We start from the raw sequence: 23618 nt of genomic DNA, 5'->3' as shown, positions 1-23618 counted from the left end.
CACACACACACACACACACACACACACACACACACACACACACACACACACACACACACACGCATGTGTAAGTGCTGAGCTGTGGATCCAGTTGAGGCTTGCGTGAGATCAGCGCTCCTCTTCCCTCTCCTGCAGTGATGAGGATCATCTTCTCTTGAGCCTCCGGGTCATGCCACTGCTCTTGCTATCAAATAACATCATATCTAGGTGCTCTCAGCTGCCTTTGATGCATGAATGCAGAGGCCTGGCCTTCCGGAAGTGCCCGAGGGAATGTTTTCTGTGAACCCGGCGCCCTCGCAGCACCTGGAAAAACCAGTTTGGTTGTTTACTGCGGGACTGGAATCACTTTGGGCGGCCTTTTACAGTTTGTGAATGATTGTCGCAGAGAGCCGAGTGTGCATGGGGCTTTGTTGCACACGCTTCGTGTGACAGGATATGCTAATCGTGAACTGGAAATTGAAGTGAGAGATGTGTCGAGTGCTGAAGTTAATAAATAGCGAGAGCTTGGTGAACAGCCTCGTGATTCATGGCGACATTTTTTCGCTGTCGTGACTCGGCCTGCTGGTTAACACCCAGCCGTGCAGCGGGTGAAGAGACACTTACATAAACGTGTCACTGTGGAAACACACCAAACACCAGCGAGTATATCAATGGACAAACAGGCATAGAAAGCGTCAAGTGTAGACAAAATAGCAATTTATTAATAACTTATATGTTCTTTACATTCGTAAGAGAGGAAAGCGGAGGGGGTTGGCAGAGGGGAGCAAGATGGCTTCCTCTGAGAAATGGCCTTCTCTGTAAGCTCTGGATTCTTTTTCTTTTCATCTTGACAAATACAAACTGCATTTGGCAGAGTTTTCCCTGAAGAGGCGAGGTGAGCAAAGCCTCCTAACTTTGTCCACATGTCAGAGACCTTTGCCCCTTGTGCACAGAGCAGGATTACTCACATTAACCTTCAGAGATCAACACGTTGGATATTCTGACTCCAACATTTGGATAGTATCTGGACTGCTCCGGGTTTGGTTGACATTTTGTGTAGACTTGTAAAATCTCTAGGATACTTGTGAATATCTCTGAAGGTTAATGTAAAAGAAAGACTTTCTGGGCACAAAAGTAAGGCAAACAACCAAGGTGACTTTGATTTGGGAGAGGGTGGGTGCAAAAACAAGGCCTTGACGGCTGGATTCACACGTAAAGCGATTATCAAATATATTACACATGTACACAGTTTTGCAGAATTCATGGAAAGCCGACTTGATTTTTGGCATAATCAACTTAAACATACTGATCAATATGCAGTTTGCTTACATAAAAGTAGAATATGAAACGTAGGAGAATCTTAAGTACCCACTTGTTGCAAAGGGTATATACTAAAGCAAGGCTTGTACTGTATTGTCATTTATATTAAGATATATACACAATGTATAAATGTTTGAAAAGACTCCACAAATGCAAAATCGAGTCCGGTATATATTGTGCCATGTAAAGCTGGGGTGCTTGGCCCCACACAGGCAAGTCTTCACAGAAGACGAAGGAGACACACTGACGTCTCGGGGAACCCAGTGCTGGACCCCGAAACAAACATAAAAAAGAGTTGTTTAGATGTGTCCAGTTTGAACAATCATGTCTCTTTGGCACACCAGCCCAGGAGCTTTGAAGCAAGTCACTTTTCTTCAGACAAAATGACAAAGTCCAACAGTGATAAAAGATTGAAGAAAGTTTTTGAACCCTTTAAGTGATTCTCTCCACTGTCTCTTTAAGTGTCTCTCCTCATTTAGTCAACAGCAGCGGCGTCTTGGCCAGAACGCTTTGGCCCTCCAGTAAGCACGCCTCAAACACGCCGGATCAAGAAGGCCAAGAGCCCAGTGCCATGGCAGACGGCAGAAAAGAGAGAAACTTTTTGCAGCTTTTTCAAAAGGAGGCTGACAAAACCTCCAGCAGGAAGAAGGGAGCTGGCGTCAGACCTCACGTGGACTCCAGGGGGTCCAGCTGGAAGACGTTGTGGTTTGTCGGGGTGGTGAAGTAAAGCTGCTGTGTCGGCGGCGCAATGCGGTTATCACACGGGCTCTTCAGGCCCAACGTGCGCTCAAAGTCCAGGAGCTGGCCCATGAAGTTAAAGTTGGGGGAGATGTTGGACTTCTTCATCTTGACGATGTCGTAGGCGTCGTTCATGGACAGGTTGAGCTTCTGCATCAGGTAGGCAACCGTTACCGTGACGGAGCGGCTGATGCCGGCCAGGCAGTGGACCAGGACGCCACATTTCTGACCTCGAGCTTCATCTATTAGAGAAAAGAAAAGAAGGGAAAGGTTAGAAACGTGATCAAGAACTAAGACAACGGGACAGCAACAAGCACATTTTCTTTCCAGCTTTGAAAAGTCAATAAAATATCAGAAAAGTCCATCTTTATTTTCCTAGTTTTGCCTGTTTAAGTGGCACTTCACTGATCTGTTAACCACAGAGCACACAATGCAGCTCCTTCCTACACAGACAGAACACAACCTGCGATAAACATCTGTGACATTTAAGTCAAGCTGTGTTGCAATCTGAAACTGGTCCTCGGAGGGAGAGCAGCGGAAGTTATTATCCCGGCTATCTCCCAAGCATGTCAGTCAACAAACAGGGTCTGCGGCAGTAGCTCACATAAACAGAGCCGACATTCTTTAGTGTTTGGCCTAGAGTAGCTGGTTGGGAAATTGACTATTACGGTCTATTAAACCATTCTTCCGCTCGCCAGGGTTACTCCGACAATGGTGCCATTTGGGCGTGTAAACGTAGGAGTCATGAGGGCACCCTGTCAAGGCGAACAGGATGTCAACAGCGCCTGTAAATGGCTCCTTTTGTAATGTGGAGGGGAGAAAGGAGGGAGAGGGGGGGCAATGCCATGTCCTAGATTACTTTCAATGCCACTTCCTTCCTGCTGTGCTCAAATTACCGCCCTCCCCTTGTTCACTCTGCCCATTCTCCTGTTTCAACGTTGCCCTTTGTGCTGCAATTACACAAGCCCCAGAACAAGAGATAGGCCAGGATGTCTTAGATTGAAGTCAAATCATTTGTACACAGTGCATTTCAGCCTGTGCACCATTAGAGGCAGCCTTGTGTTCCTCTGCCTCCTCACAATGGCCTTAATCTGCAGCTCTGCGTGTCCCCGCTTGATGGACTGATAGGATCACAGCCAGGGACACCTCATCTAATCTTAACAGCACAATAAGAACCTGAGAACTTCCTGGCAGAGATAACACATATCCCGTTAATAAGATTATGTCCGTGACTATCTCCATCTGCCCTTTAAGTTTGTCAGCGTGCATTGAAAACAAATCACATCTGGTCCTCAAGTGGGGACTTTAAGGTGAAATGATTAAGTGAATAATCACATGATAAATTGGTTCCTGCTTCGGAAAACATGTGCTGCTTTTTGGGGTCATTGTTAACTCATACATTTGACTTTGAGACAAAACAGGAAGTTTGAAGTGCCACCTTGGACATGTTTGAGTCTTTTCTGACATTTTATGAATTTAAACAGTTAAATCAACAACAAAAAGAAACATGATTTGCCCCCCTAATGTAAACAACCCAGAGGCCTTGGGTTAAGGTGAACAGTTTGCAGCAACAGCAGCAGCAGTGTGTTTCTAAGCTCTGCAGGATTACTCACCAATGAAGCTGATGGCCTCCGGGAAGAACTGGGAGAGATTCTGGCTCCAGTGATCCGAGATGGGGATCTGCTTGTACTTAAACTCCCCTGCGTTCTCGAAGAGGTTGGGCAGGTTGGGGGTCACGTTCAGGATGTACTTGATGCCGTACTCCTCCAGCACGTCCAGGTTGGTGGAGTCCTTGGCGCAGCCCAGGTACAGGTGCGGCAGGATCTCCACCGGGAAGCAGGGCTGCGGGTTGGACAGCGGGCTGCCGTCGGAGTCCGTGGCGCTGCTCGGGTCCCGGTCGATGTCAGACTCGATGTCCGAGGAGTCGGAGCTGATCCGCAGCCCACCGAGGCCCAGCACCTGCGCGGTCGGGGAGCTGGTGTTGCAGGACCCGTCCAGGTTAGTCTCGCACAGAGTGGGATACTCGGCCTGGAATTTACTGAAACCACCTGAAAAGAAACAGAAATGCATTTTAAAAAACAAGGCCATGAAGTGTGCATTTCTGTTGGATTGCAAAAAAGGATTTATCGACCAATTTCGCTGCATGTCATTTCTACTTCTATCAATATTTTGTATGCATGCATTGTTGGCTCTTTACTTGCTGTAACAAAGTACATTTCCCCTCTGTGTGACGAATACATGTATTCTGATTATGATGCTATGTATTCGTTAAATGCAACAACAAAAATGCCTGCAGACGGTTTGATTTGTTCACTGACTTGCACATTAATTTTGTTTTGTTATTTCTAAGCTGTAAAGAAGTCACGGTGCCACTCAAATCTCCACATGCTTCCGCCTCTGCGCATTTCTCCCCGGCTGTGAATGAGCAGCTGCGCGGCTCTAAAGTGTGAATGAACCGCACTCACCCTCCAGATAATAGGCCTTGTAGCCTTCGTCCTTCATCCTCCTCAGCAGTAAGCCGAGCACGGATCCCCCGTCCACGTTCTCGTTCCACTCCCGGCTGTACTCGTCGTACAGCACGATGGTGTCCGTCTTGCACCGACGCACGAACTTCTCCCGGTCCTCCCCGTTGGAGAGCAGCGACCTCACGGGCAGGTTTCCCTTCTTCAGCCTGCGGAGCATCAGGCTCGGTATGGCCACGTTGATGGAGGAGTCTACATGCGAGGACTCGTAGAGCTCCTGGGCCCGGCAGTCCATCACCAGCAGGCCGTCCCTGCGCGTCTCCAGCTGCTCTCTGAGCCACCCCACCGTCTTGCTGATCGCCATTACCGACTCGATCTGGATGACGGGCTTGAGCCTGTCAAGCATTTATAAGCAGGAGTGGAAAGAACGATGTGGAGAAGCGAGGAGGGTTTAGAGAGTAGAGTGTCCTGTCTGCTGCGTAAAGAAGCGACACAGTAACACTGCCTGGGATTTCTGTTTTCAGTCCTCTGCTTGCAAGGCCCTCAGGAATACAACAATGTGCTAAAATGCAAAAGAGCACCAACACGGTCTGGATCCAAATGTCCTGTAAAAGTCTCCTTCACAGATTTCCTGGGTTGCGTTCACTGGCGGTCATTCATGCATCTGCTCGGAGAAAGCCCGTGTTATTTATCAATGAGTCACCCGGGCACTGCGTCGACGCGGAGGCTTCCTTATATAACTCCACGGCTCCAAGCACTTTTCCAACACTGTGTTCCTTCTTGTGTCTCCACAGTATAAGCACACGGTAGCTGCTGGTGTCTCTGGGAGTAAACCATGCGGGGTTGTGTGCGTCTCTTCGCGGCTGTGGATCTCCCTTCTGTGCGCTCTGGTGCAGCTCTGCAGTCTCTGTGTGAGCTCTGTGAATGGCTTCAAACTAGAGGCGTTTCATTGGATACATTATCCCAGGCAGCCAATCAGAGGAGCCTCAGCGGCGGTCTCCTTGGAAACGGGGGCCGGATGGAGCGGCCCCGTGTTGATGAATTGTTAATGAGTTTGTCATTCACAAAACGGAGAGGAATTTCCGCTCCGGATCAAGTGAGTGCAAACAAACAGAAGAACTGCAGGGAGAAGGAAGGAAGGGAGGGGGGAGAGGGGGGTTTACTCAGAAACAGAGAGGGGGGGGGGGATCACATAAGAGTGCAAGGTATCGGGTATAAGCCTATAATAATGTACTCTACATTACTCAGTAAGCTCAAGAGATATTTTGTTACATTTAACACAATGTAATGCATTCAATCTGGAACAGACAGTAAATATCTGATCTAGTATTTAAAACCGGGTTTGGAGGTGAAATGTCACATAAGAGTGTGAGGTATTGAGCAATATTAATACAAGCCTATAATAATGTACTTTACATTAGTCAGTAAGGCTTTAGAAAGCTCAAGTTGAGATATGTTGTTTTAACACAGTGTAATGCATTAAGCTGACACAAGGGTAAATAAGAGAGCGACCCGACCACGGATAAGCGGAAGAAGATGGATGGATGGAAGAGTAAATATTGGATTTAGTATAGATTTTTAAACCTGTTTTTGAGTTAAAATATCACATAAAAGTGCAAGATATTATAAGTGCACAATAATGTACTTTATTCAAATAGTCTGAAATGTAGGAAAGTTAAAGTTGATATATTGTTTACATTTGGCAATGCAATGCATTTAAGCTGACATGAGTAAATATCGGATCTACAGACATTTAAAACCTGTTTTGGGGGTAAACTATCACATAAGAGTGTGAGGTATTGAGCAATAATAATACAGGCCTGTACTAATTAGCTTTCTATTTTTCAGTGAGTCTAAACTGTCAAGTAGTCCAAGTTGAGAGCCTTTGTATCACTGAACAGCTCCCAGTGCAATGTAGACTTCTGAGAGTACATTTGATCTATATTGGATATTTCTAACTTGTTTTTGAGGTGCCTTATAAGCAGGTACAGAAAATACTATACTTTCTTTTTGTTGCTCAATGACCAAAATGTTATGTAACTTGGATTTTTCACATATGACAATAAAAACAAGTATCTTGCCAAACAGTTTCTGACTTATTCCTTATTGAAAAAGACACTGCATGAAGAAAACCTTCATATTTTTATAAAAAGAGACAACTGTTGTTTTGAGATACTGCATTTGTATATTTCAGTACAAACACTCAATCTGTGTTATACGCTAGCATGCTTATTTACATCATAAGAACTATTAGAAAAAAGCCAACTGAGGCCCATTTTGAAATAATAAATCAAAATAAGTCTGAAATCACTTAAAGTTATGAATATTATGTAAACGCCTAAAATAAAGGTATTTATAGCGTCTCAAGACACTAGTCTGATGTTTCCTGTGCCTCTATATCCACTGCAGACTTTCCTGTGTTTCTGCAGCTTTTTAATGCAGAGTGAAATAAACTCAGTTTAATAACACTGCTCTGTGGGCACAGCTATTTGTGTCCGTGCAGCCTTCAGTGGACTGGAGAGGTTCACATGTGGGAGGGGGTGCAACAACAACAACAACTCTCTCTCTCTCTCTCTCTCTCAGCCTCAGCAGACCAAGAGCACTGTGAAGGCCCTGTGTACAACATACACCTGTTTACAGTCCATATGTGTTATTACAACAAACAGTATTTGATTCTATTGTTCAGTATGTTATTTAACATGATATTATCATCGTTTTGCCTTTATGGAGGAACCATCAGTGCAATATTCAAAAACTATAAAACATAAAAAAGTAAAATAGGGAAATAAAAACATAAATTGGTAGCAAATAAAATGCAGGAATAAGTATTAATAACTAAATTGTGCACATGAGGCTTTAAATCTCTGAATCTGTCACACTGGTGTAAATATTGACCTTATATTTGACATGTGAAGGTTATTAAGCTGTCACTATGTATGTGGATAATGTTAATGCAATACAATGTCGTATTTCTATGGTTACGTAAGGACACGTATTAACAGTCAGTTCCAGTGTTTTTGCGCACAGTTAAGAAGGACTTCTGCTATCTCCACGTCCTTCACACCTCTCTTTACAGTACAGTCCACTGATGGCCTCCCATCGGTCCGTTAATGACCTTCACACCTTAACAAAAGGAGCATTTCCACCGAGGTGAGTTTGTATCACCTTCTGCGCCGGCAGCAGACTGTAAACGCAAACAAAGCGTTTTAATTGATGACCTGTTGATTTAATATCACTTGTCCTGACTCAGGAGACAAGGAAAGGTCATCAGACCAGAGCAGATGAGACAGATGTGATCCACAGAGGAAGTGGGAGATCTGGGATGCATCATAGGTGTTGAATGATTTCATGTAATGAACTAACTTGTGGCTGCTAATTGTTAATCCTGTTTGTTTTGCTATAGCAGCTTCTTGCACCTATTCTCCTGCCTGGATAAAAGGGCCGTGAAAAGATTGTATTTATCCCTGAAAAATGTAAGAAAATGGCACAGTAATTAAGCCTTAGTGAATAAAGGTGGTCATTAAATACAGTATGTAATGAATGTTGGAGAAGTAACCGCACCTCTCAGGTTTCTGAAGTGGGAAAATAATGTACAATAAATCACCCAAAAACCTTTACTTTTTATCTGCATGCACTATGCTGACATATCCACATTCTCATGTCAAAACATCCATTACATTTTCATCACACATTTATTTTAGTCTAGAAAATCTATAGCAAAAGGCTATAAAATATTCTGTTAGACATGTTGTGATTCTTTCTGATTGAACAGCAGGTACAGCACGCCGTCTTTGAATGAAACGAAGAATGAAACAGAAAACAGTGCAATTGTTAAACAGCAGTTAACACACACTAACTAACTTACCAGCTTACTACCCCATATGAATACCATCACTCCTTTCTATAGCTGTCAAACACACACACACACACACACACACACACACACACACACACACACACACACACACACACAAAGGCACAAAGGCAGACGACTCCTTCTCACCCGGCAGCCCGTCTCTTCACTACCTGCATGTGTGTGTGTGTATGTGTGTGTGTGTGTGTGTGTGTGTGTGTGTGTGTGTGTTTGTGTGTGTGTGTGTGTGTGTCTCCGTGGTGTGTTAGCATATGAAGTGTGGACGGCCCCGGCGTTAACATTGGCCCTTTGGCCCCTGCAGCACGCAGCCCCCCCCCCCTCTCTGAAAGGAGCCAAGCTGTTTCTATTCACCTTCAAATGAATTATGCCCCCCCCCCCTCATCCTCTTCCCTGCTGCTCTCCATTATTCTGCCTCCCCCTCTCTCCCCTTCCTCTCTCACCCTTTCTGTTTCATTTCCCCCTCTCTGTCTTTGTCCTTGTCATGAAGTCTGCGATCTCTCTCTGAATCTGTGAGGAAAGGCACTTTTATTTCTTTATATAACACATTTTAAAAACCAGGCTATCAAAGTGAACTAAATATATATCACAAAGACAAATATTAGTTCTCGTCTTTTGGTTGTAAACGACGCATTTGAGTGCCACAGACAACCTCTTAGTAAGAAATGATGTAGGGAAAAGTGTTCTATAAGTATTCAGGTGATATACAACTCCTAATGAGCCATCAAATACAGAGTTGGGGGGGTAATTAAACATCTAATTGGGATGATTTGATTTTTCCCGATTTTTATGGTCTGGAGTCTTTGTTCAAAAAGCACAAATTGAAAGATAACATCCCTATCTTAGTGAGTATTAAAAGCTCAAATTAAGAGAAAAATATGAAGTTTAAAATCAACCAGAGGCCTGTACTACGAAGCCGGATTTTCTCTTAGCCGGCTAACTTCAGGGAAAACTCTGGGTTTCTGGTCCTACGACGCTGGTTCACTTCTTAGCGGGCTAGATCTTCACTGCCCCGTCCGACACGAGTGGATCTGACTTTAATTACATTTCTCGAGTGTTTCGTCAACTCAATGTGTTGCTTAAAATAATACTTCTGCATACAGTATGTGACACTGTGAGTGTTGTACGGCCAGATACGGCTCAGCTGACTCAGATAAGGAAATATATGATACATTATGATGTGATATGAATGATAATGGGACACATCAACGTCTGCACTCACAGTGCCGCAGACTGTACGTAATGTTACTCTGATCCGGTTACTTATGTTGTGGCAGATATTTAAGTAAGCTTTCTTAACGCTAATGTTATAATAGTCAGATTGCTCTGAAGATGGGAGGTGATATTATATTAATGTTCACGTTCACACAGTCAGTTGATTTTTTCGTCTTTCCTGCAACGGCAGTTTTTCTGTATTTCCTTTCTCCTGTAATATGACTTGATCGCTTTAAACTCCGCACACTGAACTCTGATTGGTCAGCAGGCAGTGCTTTCACTGAGTTGATCTCTTAGCCTGCAACCTAACCTGCTCCGGAGCAGGTTAGCCGCTCAGCATAAGTTACCATGGAGATCTAGCCCGCTAAAAAGAGAACTGTCGTAGGACCGGAAACCCCGAGTTTTCCCTGAAGTTAGCCGGCTAAGCGAAAATCCAGCTTTGTCGTACAGGCCTGCTGGACAGAAAAACAACAACAACATTGTTTACATGTTAAAACTCATCCCTCAAAACAAACCTGCAACTACTGACTGGATCAAAAATAAAACAAGATTCAATACATTTGAAGTAAAATAGTGAGTAAGTTCTTTGACGACATAGAGACCAACTCAATGACTGAAGAAGAAGAATTACTGGGTCAGCCAAGTTTGAGAAAGGATGACAGATTCACAATTTGGTTGAAAATACAAAACTTCATTCATCACAACATAATGTGGCTGTTGTGAAAGATATGGCAGATGTTGTAACCCAACACCATGTGATAGCACTCTTAATAATGTGTTGATTCCTCCGGTCAGAGCATCCATCATCTATTGACTTGTTTGTTCCTAAATTCTGTGAATTGTACGAGTGGAAAACCCCTAACTTTCAATCCTCGTTTCGCTCTACTCATTTACTTCAGGCATCATGGATTTAAGGTCCAGTTTATCTTGTTGCTGGTCTTCATAATGTGTTTCCCTCCCTCAAAATCTAAGATGTCTGACAGCTGATTTGTGACGGCGCCTCAGAGGAAAGTGTGTGTCCTGGCATGCTTCAGTTTCACCGTCTCTCCCTTCTCTTTCCACCTATTTACATTTCAATCGCTCTGCATTTCCATACTGACAGACTCAATGATTGACTTCATGATTGAAGATGAATGAGTGGAATGAGCTTTAATTACCAGGTGACCAAAAGCAGGGAGGTTAAGGGTCACGGGCACTTCTCCCTTACATCTGGTTAATGCCTGCTGGGTGATAGACTGCAGTCTGCCGCTGTGGCTTCATTCTGCCATGAACAATGAAGTTCAATTCTTATGTCCTCTCTCTAAACATCAGTTCAATACCATTTCAGAGGTTTCCCAATAGAGTTTGGATTGAGTCCAAACTCAAATCGGATGATCCTAAAGCAAGGTCGGACCTGTTTCGTCCTCCATCTTTTCCCAAACTAACCCTCCACCCTTTGCCGCACCCTCATTTCTCATTCAGCAGCTAATCTTGTCCTCCTCCTTGTTTCTTTGTCACCGGCTGCTCGTCTCAGACGGGGAAATCCTTTGTCCTCAAACAAAGACTCTCCAGTCTCCACATGCACTAATCAGGTCTGGAGCTGGACCTTGTGTGTTGTGTGTTGTGTGTGTGTGTGTGTGTGTGTGTGTGTGTGTGTGTGGTGTGTGTGTGTGTGTGTGTGTGTGTGTGTGTGTGTGTGTGTGTGTGTGTGTGTGTGTTGTGTGTGTGTGTGTGTTCACATGACACATACTCAGGAAGTGAGTATGGCTTATCGTGGAATTTATTGTGTGAGAAGGACAGAAAGGCAGACGCTGGCCCACAATGAGACAGTGTCTGTGGACCAAACTGCGTTGTGAAATCTGCAAGATAGCCCTGTGATGCACAGGAAGCTGCTGTGGGTTTGAGATGGAAAAAGGAACTGGGTATTTAGTATGAGAAGATAGATACCATAGACACGCAAAAAAGAAAAACAAACACAAAAAACGTCACTTTGAATATGTTTTTGGGAACTGTAAAGAAAAAGCGTTCTGTATGCGGATTATCTGCCTTGAAAAACACATCAACGCAGGCCATGCGGAAAACACCTCGATATGTCCATCAAGTGACAGGTCAGCTAACTCAGCTTGTCTCTGCTAGCTCAAGCTGCCCAGCAAATATCTACGGACTAGCTCTTTATCTGCAAAAGTTTCCTAAACTTGAAAATGTCCAGAAATGTTATCCAGATTTGGAGCCATACCATCACATTGGCATGTCAACAATTATCAACAAATGTTGCCAAATATAGTGGCTTGATACAGGTGTACATGTATGGGTTTTTGAAACAAACAAACAAACATAATAACAACTTATTTTAAAGTAAAGTAAAAAGGCATCTGATGAGACATGAGAATATTTGGTGTGAATGGGGTCTAAATGCAGCATAATCTACATCACCGATTGATTGCAATAGAGAACCGCAGTGACGCGTCCTAGAACCCGGAAGTAAGTTAGCATTTTTACCACGTCTGGTTCCTTCGATAAAAAGCAATTTCTCCATAGCCTTTTGGAAAATAGCTCCAAGTAAGGTCTGTGGTTGAGACAAATTTAAGAGACGGGTCACGTTTTGTTCTACGACATTAAATCCATCAGTAGAGACCCCGCTGGTGATTTATGAAGAGTTGACGAGTCTGAAAAACGATGGTTGTGACCAAGTGGCTGAATAGGACTACAGAAGTCGTCGAGGCCGTTGTACGTCATTTCGCCGAACACGTAAACACTCCTCTAAGTTGTTTGCCCTGTTCTGCTTGAAAGCAAGTCCCTGCCTCCTGCAAACTGTTCAAACAAACACTTCAACTCGTACCATTTAGAATCTGTATGTTTGAATATGGATCTGAAGTTGGCGTGACGTTGAAGCAGCGACCCTGCTGTAGTTCCTTTATAGCATAACGTTAGCATTTTGCTTCTGGCGACTAGATTTATGATTCGACAATCATAAAAGTAGGATAGACATGTGGAGATTATCCGGCTGAACAAAACGTGATCCGTCTCTTAAATGTGTTTCAACCACAGACCTTATTTCCAGCTATGGAGAAATTGCATTGCGTTTTTGACGAAGGAATCGGAAGGAGTTTACTTCCGGGTTTTAGGATGCGTCACTGCGGTTCTTTATATTAAGGTAGTTTAGGAACATTAACAAAGTTCATGCACACTTGACCACATGTATGGGGTCTTCATAGAAAATGTTTGCTTAAGCTATTATTATTATTTGGTGTACATGGTGTCATCCTATATAACATCATGGCAAGATGAGAGGAGGTTGCATCTAGATCAGGGGTGTCAAACTCAATTTCATCGCGGGCCACATTCGCATAAAAGTTGCACTCAAAGGGCCAGTTGTAACTTTAAGACTATATCAAAATACATATATAAATAAATATATAATATATATATAAAATAATGTATTATATTACATTATTGCCTCTGAATTGGATTATTATCGGATAGGATAATAACTTAGTAATTAACTACGTCTGAAAGCAGAAGTCCACGGCAATTAATTGCAAGTCTCTTCAGTGTGCATGTCACAAAACGAGATGCATTGTGGGACATGTAGTTTATGGGCAACCTGCTTCTGTAAAGTGGCATGTAACCGTATAATAAACATATTATCTTCTTTGCAAGCTCTTGCAGGGCCGCATAAAATAAAGTCGCGGGCCGGATTTGGCCCCCGGGCCTTGAGTTTGAGACCCCTGATCTAGATCTTATATTTCAATAAGCAGAGCTGTGTTTTGGTTGGTTTGCAATTCAAGTGTGTGAGGGTGAAACTGTACATCAACTATCAAGAGTGAAACATCTTCAAAAGTTTATATTCAGAGGCGTTCAAAGGGCGTGCGACGCAACGCTGTTCCAAAGTGACAAATACCACAACGTAGTGCAAAGGCAAGACAGCGCAGTGTGAAAGCCTGATGTTAAAAAGTCAAAAAGCAGAAAGGCCAAGCAGCGTGAAGATTCCTTCGAAGGCTCTCCACTGCAGCACAGTTTGGAGATAAGCTGAGACAAAACAGGAGGAGCTGCTCACAGATAACAACCACATACTTCCTTCTCTTATCACACTGATTCTATCTGTACAGGGGCAGACCAGAGTGAAACACACACTCACACACACTCACACGCGATGCCTTTACAACTCATTCAGTGTTTACTGTTCTTTTGCCAACACTGTCCTTCTTTTTAACGTTAAAGTGCACTGGCTGGGGGTTATAGGGGCTCATCTTCTGAAGGCTGTGTATTAGAGATGACTTCAAAATGCACTTCTTTGCTCAAGATGTAATTGTTGCATTAGACAAGACAACAACGTTGAATCATGACGGTGTAAGTTGTGATACAGATCAGAGACAATGACAACAAAGAACCAGGAAACACAACGTGTCAAGACGTCAACATGCAGGTGTGTGTCCTGCGTTACTAAAGAAGTTCCTGGTAATATTGTGGTAAAATATTTGTGCGATTTGGTGTTCTGATGCTGTCTGATGTTTGAAGAGAGACAGGGAACCATAGAATCTAGAAACAAAGCTAAAAGAAGTGTAAAGGCCCTGACACACCGAGCCGATGTCTGGCCGTCGATGAGCGTCCTGTCGCCCTACTCAGATGTCCCGCACCGTCGTGTCTTTTCGGCCGTCGATTCAACATGTTCAATCGGGAGGCTGTCGGCAAAAGAAATCACTCTGATTGGCTGTTCAGCTTAGCGAAATTAATGCATGAGAAGCGAAACGGAAGTGAAGAAGGCACACACAGACTATTATTTTTCATTTTCCAGTACCGCACTAAACATGTTTTCGATTATAAGTCGTTATGTGAAACAGTCTCCCGGGGTCATATTTCTCCTGCATTTCTCCCGATTTCTGACAAAATCAGATTTACTCAGGACTGTTTCCACTCGGACTTTAATACAGCTACACCATTGTTTGGTTTCCATGGTAGCGCTTCTCTTTAGCAGCGCGCGCAACTCAAAGTCTGAGAGGGTGAGGAAGATTGTCACAGAAAACAGAACAAGAATCGACAACTCGACCCTCTGCTCACTCCTCTCCTGTACACCTACAATAGCAGGTTAATGTTAATCTAATACAGCTCCGGCGATCCACTAGCACCACCACCAGATACTGACTGGTTTTCGGACCCCCCCAGACCCCCCCAATAAAGCAAAAATGCACGTTTCAGAGTGGCCTTTTATTGTGGCCAGCCTAAGGCACACCTGTGCAATAATCATGCTGTCTAATCAGCATCTTGATATGCCACACCTGTGAGGGATGGATTATCTCGGCAAAGGAGAAGTGCTCACTATCACAGATTTTTTCAGATTTTTGAACAATATTTGAGAGAAATGGTTATTTTGTGTATATAGAAAATGTTTTAGATCTTTGAGTTCATCTCGTGAAAAATGGGAGCAAAAACAAAAGTGTTGCGTTTATATTTTTGTTCAGTGTATGTTCCTAAAGAAGTTCCTGGTAAAATTGTAGTAAAATGAAGTTGTAGTTTGGTGTTGTAATGTTTGAAGAGAGGAACCAAATAATCCGGAAACAGAACTAGACGTGTCAAAGTTCATAATGTAGTTGTTGTTCCTTGAGTTTCCTGAAGAAGTTCCTGGTTAAATTGTGCTGGGACCACAATGTGGAGGGTTTCACAGAGATATAGTTCCTTCAAGACTTTAGGATGCCCACCTTTGTCAAATAATTAATCTCTCGGCGCCTGACAGCAAGAGTCGATATGCAAGCTATCGCTGCCAGTGAGCGCCTGATGGATGGGTCCTTAGTTTTATGGAACCTCCCAACACTGAATGGGTAAGTAATCGTAAATAATCATCTACCAAACCAGCTGTCTGGAGTCAACACGGTGAGTGTATTAAAAACACGATAACACATTGATAAGCACGACTTCAGATGAGAAAGGGTCACTATTCTCTTCTCAAGAGAGATGGAACGAGAAAAGTAGGACACTTCTGGTATAAGTGACTCATTTTAAGGCTCTATTCTAGCAGCCTTTCTACATCAGAGACACAGTGAGAGTGCGTCTCTGCTGCCGTCTCCTCCACCATCCTCACACCTTTCACATGTTAATAGAAGAACCATTAGCACCTCCATCACCTGAGAGACTGAGGAGGAGCTCATAGACACCAACACACACACATGCTTACAGACACACACACACACACACACACACACACACACACACACACACACACACACACACACACAGCTGCAGACACACAGGCGCGCATGTTTCCTGTGTTACGCAAATTCCTCTTGTGCGGCACACACTTACTTCCTGTGTTGTAAAGGCTGGTTGTTTTGAAGACTCACCCATAACGGTTCGTGACTGACTTAACATTTTAATATTTTCAAGGTTTTTTATGTCATGAGTAGATTTTTAAATGAAAAATAACACATAAGTATTTAATACGTTTCATGTTGTTTTTCTGTTTCTAAAGTTATAATCAGAGGGAAAAAGTGCATTTATATTCCTGCTACTGCAGTATTTTTTACCTCTTTAAAGAACATTTTAATCATCCTGAATTTTCAATATTTGTTTATATTATTTTTAATAATAATGGTATTTTTAATTGTTAACTCTTTCCAACTTTCCCACAAGTATTTGTATTATAATGTTGAGAACACTGGTTTCTGTAACAAAATGATTTCCCAATTTGGGATTAATAAAGTATACCTACCTACCTACCTACCTACCTACCTACCTACCTACCTACCTACCTACCTACCTACCTACCTACCTACCTACCTACCTACCTACCTACTCGAGTATTGAAAAGGAAGTGTAACATGTGATTACGGCAATATATTGAGTATCTATCTATTGATCTATCTATCTATGTATCTAAAAAATTGCACTTAAGATCAGTACTTGAGTTAATGCACTTTATTACTTTACATCACGATGACGCATTGTCAGAGTAATATCGAAACTGATTCCCTCCAGCTGTTTCGTGACAGCCCCATACATATACACACACACACACACACGCACATACACGCACACACACACACACACACACACACACACACACACACACACACACACACACACACACACACACACACACACACACACACACACACACACACACACACACACCCACACACCCAGGCCTCAGGACAACGGCGGCTCCACTCCATCACTCTGTCTCTGCAGCAGAGAGTGTGTTACAACAGACATGAAGGGGACTGTATGGAGGGCTCGGTCAGCTTGTGTGTGTGTGTGTGTGTGTGTGTGTGTGTGTGTGTGTGTGTGTGTGTGTGTGTGTGTGTGTGTGTGTGTGTGTGTGTGTGTGTGTGTGTGTATGTGTGTGTGTGTGTGTGTGTGTGTGTGTGTGTGTGTGTGACCCACAGAGAGGATTTCCCCTCCACTGGGTGTCCACTTCCCTCGGCTTTCTGTGTGTCTCTCCGCAGTCACTCGTACAGATACAAACATCTCTCTGGCGTGTTTAGCACTCAGCGTGTTATTGATATATCAGCGGAGATTAAACATGTTGTCGTAACCCCTATGAGGAAGTGACTCTATGCCTATCATATTGTTTACTGACGTCTGTATCTTCTATAGAGAATGTTGCTTTGCCAAAATCTACCTTGCAAATTCATTTGTAGACTGAATGGAGCCAGCATCAGTGGTATTGCATGTTCTTATCAGCTTGGTCTACGGCCATGATTGCTTCTTGTTGTGCCACAGTCAGTGTGTCCAAATAGAAATGAAAAAAAGCAGAATGGTTGGAAATGAGAAATAGAATCACATCATCTGCATACATGCTGATTTAAAAGAAGATCACCACAAACATTAGCTGTTTTAGGCCAAACTTACCTCACAAATTAGGCAAGGCAAGGGTATTTATATAGCACCTTTCAACACAAGGCAATTCAAACTGTTTTGTAAAAAAGAAATTAAGAGCATAAAGAAATAGCACAGCTCAAACACCTTATAAAATGACCTTTAAAAACAGTCATTAAAAAGCAAGGATATCAAATAAACACAAAAGATGAATAACCCAGGTATAAAATACATGAATAAAACTGTCTATTAAAGGTGGCTCGAGAGAAACCGGCTCGAGATACACTTGTTGTTATATTCCATGGAATGCTCTTAACGATAGCAATGAATACATGAAATGCTTTGACAAAGAATCCATAAAAAATGTCATCTGTGGAAGCCGTGGCGCTGTAAAAAGCACGACCAATCATCTGAGCCGGCCCGGCTAAAGTAACTGGATGGCGTATACCTGCCTGTCAGCCTTCCATCGGGGCACACACTTTAGAGATGGGCGAGTCATGATTCATCCGGATCATTAACCCGGATCCTAGTAATGAGCCGGTCGTGACGAGTCTCCCTCTCGATTAACCCGAGTCCTTTGAGTCCTACACCTGATGTGACGTAACAATTAAAACTATAAATTGCGTCACTCTTTACTCTCTTTATAACGTGTACAATCACATTACAACGTTGTTGTATCCAGAGATCCAGCAGACTCGTCGCCATGCACGAATCAACAGCAAATTCAGCCCCTCCTCCGGCTCCCGCGAGAGTCCCGTGAGCCGTGAGTGAGCCGTGAGTCGTTGGACTCGCGGGAGCCGTGAGTGAGCCGTGAGTCCGCAAATCTCTGAGTCTGCTGCGACTCGTCGAGGGAGCCGTGGGACTCGCGGGAGCCGTGGGACTCGCGGGAGCCGTGCGAGCCGGAGGAGGGGCTGAGTCTGCTGTAGATTCGTGCATGGGGACGAGTCTGCTGGATCTCTGGATCTGCTGCCTGCTATATGTTACGGCTCTGAGTCCTCTTAGGCTACTGGTCTCTCTCGATCATTGACCTGGATTCACGGATCCCGCGATTTTTCCGGCTCTAAATTAAGTTTCAGTGTAGACTTCTAACAAAATGGTCATGTTGTGCAACAGTCTCCTGTAATAATATCTGCATTTCCAATAAGGATCTTACTTGGAAACTCGTTTATTTTGAACATGGCACACAAAAAGAAACAAATGATAGAAAATTGCAAAACAGTTAGAATATATAAAATGTAATTATACAATTATTATTATTATTATTATTATTATTATTATTATTATTATTATTATTAAATGAAAACACAATTGTGCAAAATTAGCTTAAGTACAGGAACATATTAAAATAACTATATACATATAATGCAAAACACTTATTTTTTTAAATGCACACACACACACATGTTTTATTAAAGCAAAAGACACTGTGTAGCGGAGGTTAATGTAACGTTAGTTTAATATGCTGGTTAAATGCAACAACTTTTCGGTTTCACCGGTAGGATTTCTACGGTCTTGGTCATGCTGACTCATATGACTCAAATGACTCAAATGACTCGTATGATCCGGATCTCTTCAATGATTGACTCAGAAGACTCCGAGTCCATAAAATGATCCGGATTTGCCATCTCTAACAAACTTATCTCGTGCCCTCATTGGCGTTCGTGTGTGTTGGAGGAGGGAATCTGTCAGGAAGTGGCAGATTTGTTCCGGTTGTGTATTTTCAAATTCTAGCGCACTCGAGCTGGTTTCTCCAAAATTACCTACCCCACCTTTAAAGAGACCTTTTTACGTTTTTTCAAAAACTTCAATGAATTTTTTTAGAATCCCTGAATCTGGATTTTAAACCAGTTTTTTTCAGTTAAATTCAGTCAAATGTATACACTGACATGACGACTATACCTGCATTGCACATTTGATTCACATTACCTTGAGTTGCTTGACTTTTAAATAAAAGTACCTGATGCTCGATAAAGTGAGGTTTCTTTTTAATATATCCAACAGATTTTGTAATAACACATATTCTGGGGTTATTGCAATTTCTTCCCACAACACCGTCAAATGGCACCCACCTCCATCTTATTTTGGCAACAGCAGCATATCTCCTGTTTCGGTCAGTGGGTTTTATTGAAAAACAGAGAGGGATGTTTACAATGTGAATATTGATATTTCTGAGTTACATAACATCATCATTGTGTCTGTAACCTTTGAGGAACAAGATGAGTATTTCAAATCTGTGTTAATGTTGTTTTTTCATATCATCTGGAGGGCTTCAAAACTCAATCAGCATTTGTTGAATCTGTTGCCAATTATCGTGATTTCGAGCGCCATGCTTGTTTGTGTTTCACTCAAATTGATGCAATTTCAAGCCATGTTGTCTTCGCACTGCGAGCATCAATGAGTTTGCATCATTGTGTTTTCCACAAGCAGGCAAAGGAACGTGTTTTGCTACGTTAAATTCCTTCTATCCTACACTTTCGACTTCTGTGGTCTAGTGAAAACAGGAAGCGTCGGACTGAAGGTGTCCTTGGACAGCGGGTCTGCAAACAAACAGACGAGAGCAAAACATGAAGAAAACAGGAAGCACTGATGGAGAGGCGGATGGAGAGAGTTTCACAACGTTGAGCTGTGTGTGTGTCTCTAATGTGCTTTTGGTTGTATTTCCAATCACTCTCTATTTTAAGGAGACACAAACACAAGAATGAAAGAAGAAGAGGGGTAAATACTGTCAGGGAGAAACAGAAGAGATACTATTGGATAACGATTTGACCAAAAATGGTTGTCTCGCTCACATCGATGCCTTATTTTTCTCTCAGCAAAACATTGCTCACATTCCTTCTCGGGACGCTCAGGAGAAAATAGGCGTGTTTCAATTTTTTAAACAGCTGTGTGGACATGTATCGTCGTCACCCAGTGGACTGCTTGTGAAAGACTTTGGACGTGTACACAAAGTATATTCAATCCAAATATGTATATTTATCCATTCAAATGACCGACGTTCTACCATAGCCGCTTTCACACCAAGTACTTTGCCCTACTTAGTTCCCAGCACTTAGTTCCCCCATGGAACTAAGAGCCGATCGCGTTCACACCGGAATAAGTTCCTGGGAGAGGATTAGGCAAATGAAGCCGCTGACGTCACTTCTTCTTCTTCTTCTTCTTCTGCTTTGGGTTTGCTGGCAGGCCGCAAACCCCTTCACGGCGTATACTGCCACCCGAAGTCCCCGGCCGGAAGTCTTCCGAGTAAATCGCCAGAACGCCGACATCTCCTCATCTCCACCGCTCCCATGTTTTTTTTTGTGTTGCCATAAGTTATTCTCTCTGCATTGGTGCCCGGGGCTAATGCTAATGCTAATAATGCTAATGCCAGCAAATACAATGGCGGCTTCACAAAACTTTTCAGAGTTTTACGGGGCGTGGTTTGCAATTCGCCCAGCCAATCAGAAATTGGTACTTTTTTCTCCACAGGATAGTACCACCTCTCTAGCAGGCACTGAAAAGGGGGGGAAAAGTTCTCTGAACTAAGTTCTCTTTTTGGTGTGAACGCAAAATTCCAGCCACTAACGGAACTAAACGGGAAAAGTACGGGTAAAAGTACTCCGGTGTGAAAGCGGCTCATGATATCTGTTTCAATAATTACTTCATCACTTTATTTTAAAAATGTTGTATTGTTATTTTAATTTGTATTGTATTATTTACCTTGTGGTGCTATAAACGCCTGAATTGCCCCACGGGGAACAATAAAGTTCCATCTTATCGTATCTTATATTCCAAATCTGGATTTAAATATTGACTTAAATCCACTGTCAAGAAGGACCTATGCCACTGACAATTCTGAAAATGTATAATCCAATAATGCCACAGTATATTTAAGTTACATATCCTGTAACCTGGGCACGTCTCCCTGTTGTCTCAACGCTTTTGGGATAATTTACATTCCCACAGCTTCATTTGCATCAGGATGAAAACATTATCTTATCCTTTTCACCGGTGTATTGCTTTGGGACTGGTAATTGTTCTGACTCACTAATTAATTGCCAATGGTTTTCACATTGGAAGCCGTCAAGTTGCTCAAAGCGTATATTTTTCTAGGAAGTATTCAATATCATTAAGAGTACAACTATCAAAACTAATACTTGTACGCCAATGTCCATTAGCATTTGTCAATAAGTGGGAGGAATATGCATTGTATCGACACAACCCACTACTCAAAGAGGTTGTCGTGTCCTCCTAATATCTATTGTCTACTGTTAAGTCAAAGTCAACTTTATTGTCAATCTCAAAATATGTTTGTACACACAGAAAGATTGAAATATTGTTTCCCACCGTCCTGAGGCATACAAATGACACATTAAAATGAAATATAACTCAATAGTCTTCCTTGTAAACTAGCTTCCATCCCCTAGTTTCCATCTACATTAGCATCACTTCAGTCACATGGCAATACTTATGTTGATGTATAATGTTTTTATCATTTTTATGCTATGACGTGTGTATTTTTGTTTTAGTCTTTGCTTTTGTTTGCGTTGGACAGCCCTTTGAGGCATTTCTTATGATTTGGGGCTATAATACATTTTGATTTGATTTGATTTGAATGCCTGTCCCTGAGTGTTGCTCTTCTGAAGAGAGGATGTCAGGAGAAAATACAGGATATGGAGATGCAGTCAATCTAAGGCTTTATGTATCTATATTCATATAGTACCAATAGATGAAAAGGGTGTAGTTTTGTTGGGCTATGACATAATTAGAATTACAAATGTCCTGATATTAGTGTTTATGTTCATGTTTCTTTAGAATAATAGTCAGAAAGTAACAATGATTTGGGACTATAATACATTTTGATTTGATTTGATTTGCCCGTAGCTTCCTGTGGTAACACTTCTATTAGCAGACTTTCTTTGAAAACAACTCGATATGACAGTCAACAGCTGCTACTTAGACAACACATGCAGATTCAGACAACAGGGGTGTGTTCACTCGTTGAGTCCTCAGCCAACACAAAGGGTGATTGTGAATCCAAACTGCAGCATAAACACAGTAACAGCGTCATCATCGGACCTCCACAACAATGTGATGTCATTTAATTAGTTTCCCCCTTCCTGAGAAGCATCCAGGAAAAGTTAAACACAGGCCCGTTGGAGTTTAATGGCATGGTTCCTCCCGGTGTTTTTCTAATTACTACGCATGGTGTTTTATGACTTCCTGTTTGTATTGTATGACTACGGTTCGGAGGAAAACAAGAGGTTATGAGGTCAAACATGTCTCTTTATATACCTGTGGGTTATGTCGCAGGAGCAATGAAAGAGCAGCATGGGAGATGAAGTTGGTAATGCTAAAAAAATCTTTGTCCAAATGTTACTGTCCAGTACAGAAGCAAAAACCAGTAACCAGTAACCAATGTAACATTTGCGCTTCTATTGGCTAGCGCTCCAACACATTGTACGAGATAGGCAAAGGGGCGGGACATCTCTAAGTGGTTGACCAATCACAACAGGCCAGCTAACCAATCAGAGCAGACTGGGCTCTGGTTTCAGACAGAGGGTGAAAAGAGGTGCTGCAGCACAGGCAGTATGAGAGAAATAAAGAGCTTTCTGAACATTAAAGCATGGAGACAGCAGGAGAGGACTCTTTAAAGTAGAGACACTACATACTGATATACACCTAAACATCAGCAGGAGAAGACTCTTTAAAGTAGAGACACTAAATACTGATATACACCTAAACATCAGCAGGAGAGGACTCTTTAAAGTAGAGACAATACATACTGATATACACCTGAACATCAGCAGGAGAGGACTCTTTAAAGTAGAGACACTACATACTGATATACACCTGAACATCAGCAGGAGAGGACTCTTTAAAGTAGAGACACTACATACTGATATACACCTAAACATCAGCAGGAGAGGACTCTTTAAAGTAGAGACAATACATACTGATATACACCTGAACATCAGCAGGAGAGGACTCTTTAAAGTAGAGACACTACATACTGATATACACCTGAACATCAGCAGGAGAGGACTCTTTAAAGTAGAGACACTGCATACTGATATACATCTGAACATCAGCAGGAGAGGACTCTTTAAAGTAGAGACACTACATACTGATATACACCTGAACATCATCAGGAGAGGACTCTTTAAAGTAGAGACACTACATACTGATATACACCTGAACATCAGCAGGAGAGGACTCTTTAAAGTAGAGACACTACATACAAATATGAGGCTGAAAATAGGGGG

The 23618-nt window shown here is 42.5% G+C and overlaps 1 protein-coding gene across 1 annotated transcript; it reads right to left on the bottom strand.

Moving 5' to 3' along the window:
• Positions 1-676: 676 nt before the first annotated feature.
• Positions 677-5438, bottom strand: dusp6 (dual specificity phosphatase 6). The gene is made up of 3 exons (XM_034227290.1): positions 4503-5438; positions 3651-4085; positions 677-2279 (listed from the first exon to the last, which is right to left on the bottom strand). The coding sequence occupies exons 1-3, from the start codon at positions 4903-4905 to the stop codon at positions 1966-1968; spliced, it is 1152 nt and encodes a 383-aa protein (XP_034083181.1). The 5' UTR covers positions 4906-5438; the 3' UTR covers positions 677-1965.
• Between the last annotated feature and the right edge of the window lie 18180 nt (positions 5439-23618).

The sequence above is a fragment of the Gymnodraco acuticeps genome, unplaced genomic scaffold (genome assembly GCF_902827175.1).
Source record: "Gymnodraco acuticeps unplaced genomic scaffold, fGymAcu1.1, whole genome shotgun sequence".
In the NCBI taxonomy this organism is placed as follows: domain Eukaryota; kingdom Metazoa; phylum Chordata; class Actinopteri; order Perciformes; family Bathydraconidae; genus Gymnodraco; species Gymnodraco acuticeps.
The sequence above is the reverse complement of the archived record's forward strand: the minus strand, read 5'-3'. Positions and strand labels throughout refer to the sequence as shown.